Source organism: Cupressus sempervirens, chromosome 7 (genome assembly GCF_028749045.1).
Source record: "Cupressus sempervirens isolate cs-2001-9-10 chromosome 7, ASM2874904v1, whole genome shotgun sequence".
Taxonomy (NCBI): Eukaryota; Viridiplantae; Streptophyta; class Pinopsida; order Cupressales; family Cupressaceae; genus Cupressus; species Cupressus sempervirens.
The window spans coordinates 473,172,845-473,179,273 of NC_143124.1; the positions used below are offsets into that span (position 1 = coordinate 473,172,845).

Genomic DNA, 6,429 nt, shown 5'->3' on the forward strand with positions numbered 1-6,429 from the left:
CTATTCTAGTTACTTTTATACATCTCATTTATAAAAACATGAACATGAAACATGGAAACAGTACATGTATCTTCTTGAATTCTCAAAGTGTTACCAACTATCTAATTGGGTGGTCAATTTTGAGAGGTTGGAAAGTTTTTCAACATGGGATTTAAATGACATCTTATAACTACAGTTGTACACAAATCATTTTCCCAAGAAGCATTAAATTTAGGTCATCCTTTATCCAAATGTCTAAACTGTATGGTGAGCTATTCATCTTGGTTCAAAGTAGAGTTTAATTGAAACATAGACTATTGTAACAAGAAAAGAAACTATCCAAGATAGTTGTTCTCTTCTTTTGCAAAGTATCTTCTAATTCCAATAGAGAGGAAACACACTTAGCAAACTAAATTCAACTTTAGTTGTAATAATAAAGCTATTTTATTGATTGTTTTCCAAATAATATGAATTATTAGAATATATTGCTACATAAAAAAATTTAGAGTACTTAAATATGAATAGTTTGTGGTTCTTTTCATTGATTTTTCTTCCACAATTGAGAGTATTTAGATCTACTATTAGTTGTCTGAAGTTTAAAGCATTCTTTCAACATTTAAGTGTTGCTTGGACCATAAGAACATAATGGTATACATTGTGTATGTTTATGGTTGCAAAAGTATTCTTTCTGCCATACTATGATTGACTGTATCATAAGGAGAAAATGAACACATGCGATATGTTTTTATTTTAGTCCTGAAACAGCCTTAGTTAAAACCTCATGTTGTAAAATCAACATATAAATGTGTAATTTCCTTCATGGTTGGGTACAATGTAGCGATTTTGGGAAAGATAGAATGGATACTTCATGATTAGTTTCTTCTATCTACCAGTTCTGTAGAATGGATACATGTTGTTCTTGTTTCTTCTACCATTAAATCTGGCTTTATAAGTTCTTGGCCATGCCACTTGATTTCCCAGATAATGCATATGTGTGTATGTGGCTATGCTTATTTGGTTTTACTACATATGTGTAGATGTGTAGTTTTATTTTTATTCCCTGCTACATTCCATGACTAGGCTACTAGGCACATGGTTGCATGTAGTGTGTTTCACGGCCACACTAGATCCATCCAATCCATCTTGTTCCGAGAAGCTAGGCTTCTCGTGCCAGGGTCGGGGTATTCTTCATGTCAAGAAGAATCCTGGGGTATTAATTACTTTGTGGTTGGGGAGGTAAAAGCACTTGGGCCACGCTCCCATCTCAGATAGTAAATGGATGTCGTCTTATGGCTTTGGAGACAGGTTATGTTGAAGAACACAATAGGAAAGGTTAACTTAATTCTTATTGTATTTTTTCATCCTTGAGATGAACTAAACTATGTAAATTGTATATGAGAAAAAAATGTAATTTTCGTATGTTGGCTCAGCAACTTGGTTTATATGTTATTAGGTATCTAACAAAACTTGAGATGTGAGAAGTGATTAGTTATCACCATTATTGATGTAATACTGAACATTCCTCAATATATATATTAAAGATGTGAAATTGTAGATCAACATCTTAATGTTTTCATTATCTGAATAAACTAATTGTTAATGGATAAATTAGTTTGACTTTTCCACATTGTAATGGTTGATGCTTTTTCCGCTCTTTTCACATTTTGCTGATGTGGCATTTTTAAGTAGGACAAGGTTCTTATAGTTTTCCACAAATTTTTGACAAAAAAAGTAATTTTGCATAGCCTATCAACTAAATAAATAAAATGAACTAGCAAATAAGACTTCATGATTGATAATGTATTTTAAAAAGTTAAATAGATAACATTTAAGTTCAATATTTTAATATCTTTGAAAAATACAATAATAATAAACAATCAATATTTTTTATCTACATATACTAAACATAAATTTATAAATAGAAAATATTAAAGAATAGCTTCATTTTAAAAAGTAAACAAGAAAAACAATATTTTTTTTTCCTAATATTATGTTCATGCAAATAAACATGGTAACACGATCATTGGAAACAAAATATCTCTTAAATTGTATTGTATATATTTAATCATCTATAAGTTATAGTTGGGGATAAAGTGCAAGATTTATGCTTCTTTATGTTTGCCTTTATTTTTTAAAATAAATACACAGTTTGACTTCAATATTTTTAATTAATCATCATTAATGTGTAGAGTAATAACTGAAAGTTTTGAGCTATTATTATACATCAATTTATGACTAAAATGTTTTTTAAACAAGTGCCCGGTAGTGGCTTGTATTTTTCGTAGATTATAATAGTTTTAATTAATTAGAATAATTAAGTAAAAAATTGATAATATTAAATATAATTTTATTACTAATTGATTAATATTTGACATATATTTTAGATAAAACTTTAATATAAAAATCTAAATTTCACATAAATGCAATGATCCTATTATAACTACTTAATTGTATTTTAGTATATTGATATATTAATACATTAATATTTATTTTTACTATAGATAACTAAACGTTTATAAAATAAATAGTATTAAGATGTAGAGATTTTGGCCCTAGATAATCAAAAAATAATTGTACTAGATTTTTTTGTATTAAAAATAAGGAGTTCAACAAAAGTATTTTAAGAAAGATATAATTATTCATATTATATTTTCACCTTTTCATTTATTATTATACCCTTTTTCACAAATACTATATTTTAATATATATACATTAGTTAACTGTCATCTTTCACAAATTAAAGTATTTAAAATTTAATTTAATCAAATATTAGAATGACTAGTGATAAAATTAATATTTACAAACCCACAACTATTTATTTCCATACAATGTTTTTTTAAAGTGAGTGTTAATATTTACAAACCCACAACTATTTATTTCCATACAATGTTATTTTTTTTAAGTGAATGCTAAAATTTCGAGTGCCTCCAAAAAAATCGCTCTTATAAGACCCCAAATATAAGAGCCAATCAAGTTCAAGTAAAATATTTTAAAGAAATTTAGATGTTAAAAAATTCATAGATAAACAATCCAAAAATCAAAACTTAAAATTAGAAGGAAAAATAATTAGACCTAATTGGTTGAGATGTAAAAAATTAATCACTAGATATGTTGAACTGAGTACAATAGTATGAGCCTACGACAAATACAATAATGTGAATTTTAAATGTTTCAATAAAATAAAAAAATATTATAAAAAATTTAATACAATAATTTTGAAAGAAAGACTATAATTAAAGTTAGGAGACTTTGGGTCTTGTAATTTTACATATTACCAAAATTATTTTATTATTAGAAGTTCAAATACTAAATAATAAGTTTGGTTTCTCTTAAAAGATTTTATGAACTTACAATTAAATTAAATTAAACTTATATTGTAGAAATAAAAATAAATATTAATACAATTTAAAAAGAAAGTGGACTCTTAGTTGAAGTTGGTTGAATCTAGTACTCTAATATAATTAATAAAAAGGAATTTGGTAAATATCTTCCATTAAAAAATAGGAAAATAAAGAACTTATTCTTTAATAATATATCAAATCTAACCAATTTTTAAAATGGAAAAGAGAATCAGGGGTGTAGCAACGCCATATGCTATCTTAAGAGTTGCCTAAAGGTTTCTTCAAACCAGCCAAAATACTTTGACTAGAGGTGTCTTCAAACCTACCAAAATACTTTGATAATTTGATTGATTTCAAATGTTCATAAAAGGACACCATTTTTTATTCTCACTAGCTCCCAAAATTGATATTGTAATTTCAAATACTATGTTTCAAAATAAAAATTAATAAAATGATTTTTTATTTGTAATGGGTGAGAATTTTAAAATTTTCATATATTTATAAGCCTAAGATCTAGGTATAGAAGTGGGGAAAGAGACGAAGAAATATTTTAAAGTTTCATAAATTAAGATTTAAAATTTGAGAAACTTGATAATTTTATTAATACTATATTATTCGCACGATAAAAATAACAAAAAATGAAAATAAAATTATTTTCTTCTAAAATTATTTGTAAGTAATTTTTTTAAAGATATTTAACAAATATTAATAATATTTTTATATTGATAAAAATAATTGTGTTCAATTGCTCCTTGCCAAAAGATGAAAGATTCTCCTTTAAACCGCCAACAATATTTCAACATTCAAATTTGAAAATACATTCTACACTGGAATTGACCCTGTTTAAGGGCGGTTGTAAGTTTTTATTGTCCGAGAACGTATATAAAGAAATTCAATGGGAAAATCTTATCTTGTGCGTTCGCTTTCCATTTGGGCAATTTGCATCTCAGTTTACTTAGAAGAGCACGATGTGAAATCCAGCAGTGCTGCCGGACAAAACACCCGAAAGAATGTCGTCCTGATGTTTACATTAATCAAGGTAGAATCCCTGCTTAAGCAAGCAAACACGTCCGGTCAAACATTAAACACCAAAAAGGCTTCACATCAGTCTGGAGAATCTGGACTCCCAAAGCCGGCATGGCAGGTCCGCAGAAAACACCAAAAACAGATAAATTATAACCTCAAAAATTCTGGTTTGGAGATTTGAGAGAAGACGTCTCCTGTGGGCTGTGATCAGAATCAGAGCATTTTGCAATGGCAGAAAGTAAAGAACTGAAACACGTTGTGATGTTTCCTTACATGGCGCAGGGCCATTTCATACCATTCCTCAGCCTGGCTAAGATGCTCTCTTCCCAAGGTCTCACCGTCAGTCTCCTCACCACCACTGCATCTGCCCCCAAATTGCAATCGCAGGCTGTCGGATCCAACATTCATATTGTCCCTCTTTCTCTCCCCACCATTCCAGGCATCCCTCCCGGCTGCGAAAGCACCGACGTTCTTTCCTCCACCCAGGCCGTGTTGCTCTTCATCTCTTCACACAAGCTTTCCCGCCCATTTGAAGACTGGTTGGAACAGATGATGGCTGAAACATCAGAGAAGCCCGCCTGCATCATAAGCGACGTTTTCTTAGCCTGGACTGCTCAATCCGCCTCCAAATTTGGGATTCCGCACGTGGTGTTCCACACAACGGGGGCAATGTCGGCTTCTCTTCTACAATTTCTGTTTACGAATCCGGTGTCGGAAATAATAAGCGACCGTCAGATCATAGAGATTAGGGATCGCTGTGTGAATGTAGATCTGAGGCGTTCGGAGCTGCCTCAGATGCTCAGAAGCGAGCTCTTCTTTTCAACTTATGATCCGCTTCCCGTGCTTCAGCAGGCCTATGCCTCGGGGAAACAAAACTGCGCTGCGACGCTCGTCAATACTTTTGAGGGGCTCGAAGCAGATTATGTGAAATATATAGAGGAATCCACGGATAAACCCGCCTGGTGCATAGCTTCTCCATTCCTCAAACCCCAACAGGGGATGATCGACAATGAGTCAGAGTGCATCCGTTGGCTGGACAAACAAAAGGAAAACTCCGTTCTTTACATCTCGTTTGGATCTCAGGCTTTTCTTTCGGAAGACCAGACGAAAGCCCTCGCCAGGGGCATCGCAGCCAGTAATCAGCCCTTCATTTGGACGATTAAGGATCCAGCCGGAGGCCAAGTTAATTCCTGCGATTATCTTCCAGAGAGTTTCATGGAAGAAACGAGAGACAGAGGAATGGTGATCCACGGCTGGGTGCCGCAGCTCGAAATTCTGTTCCATCCTTCAATTGCGAGTTTTATGAGTCACTGCGGATGGAATTCGACGTTGGAGAGCATAAGCGCAGCAGTTCCGATGGTGGCGTGGCCGATGGCGTTCGATCAGTTTTTTAACACCAGATTGGTAATTGAGAAGTTGGGGATTGGATTGCAGGTCTGCGAGGGATATGACGCAGTTCCGAGTAGTGAAGTTGTGGAAAAAACAGTGAAGGCGGCCATGACAGAGGAAGTGGGGAAAGAAATGCGTCAACGGGCACTGCAGCTTAAGGAATCCATTAATGAAGACTCCTCATGCAAGTCGAGCGTTAAAGGTCTTGTATCTTACATCCTCGGCCTCGTCGTAGATGAAGCTGGGTGAAAATATTTTGCTCAGATGTAAATTTGTGGATATAATCGTAACAGATCGCAACGATGTTTGTTTTTTAATATGGAGATAAATATAAAAGTCTCTGTTTTCTTTTGGTGAAGTACGTAGTAAGGTGCACTATATTTTAACCAAAAATATACTAGACGTTGCACTTTTTCTGTTGCGTGCAACGTGTCGCCAATACGTGGTAAAGTTTGTGGTTGGCAACGTCCGAACAGGAAACTGAAACTCATATCTTAGCAAAGGAGTTATTTTTCAAACTCTCCTCACATATTTTTGAAGTTTTAGGTTTTTTTTTTTTTAAAGTTCCTGCCTACAGGAGGATTACTTATGCAATCCTCAAAGTGCATAAAACTTAATTACTTTATTCAATAATATTTAAGAATTAATTTCTTAATAAAGTGTGTTGCATAGTTTATTATTTTCATATATTTTT

The 6,429-nt window shown here is 32.4% G+C and overlaps 1 protein-coding gene across 1 annotated transcript; it reads left to right on the forward strand.

Annotated features, from left to right (window-relative positions):
• Positions 1-4,458: 4,458 nt before the first annotated feature.
• Positions 4,459-6,096, forward strand: LOC149547604 (scopoletin glucosyltransferase-like). Its single transcript, XM_089794765.1, has one exon. The coding sequence runs from the start codon at positions 4,575-4,577 to the stop codon at positions 5,982-5,984; it is 1,410 nt and encodes a 469-aa protein (XP_089650891.1). The 5' UTR covers positions 4,459-4,574; the 3' UTR covers positions 5,985-6,096.
• Positions 6,097-6,429: the final 333 nt, after the last annotated feature.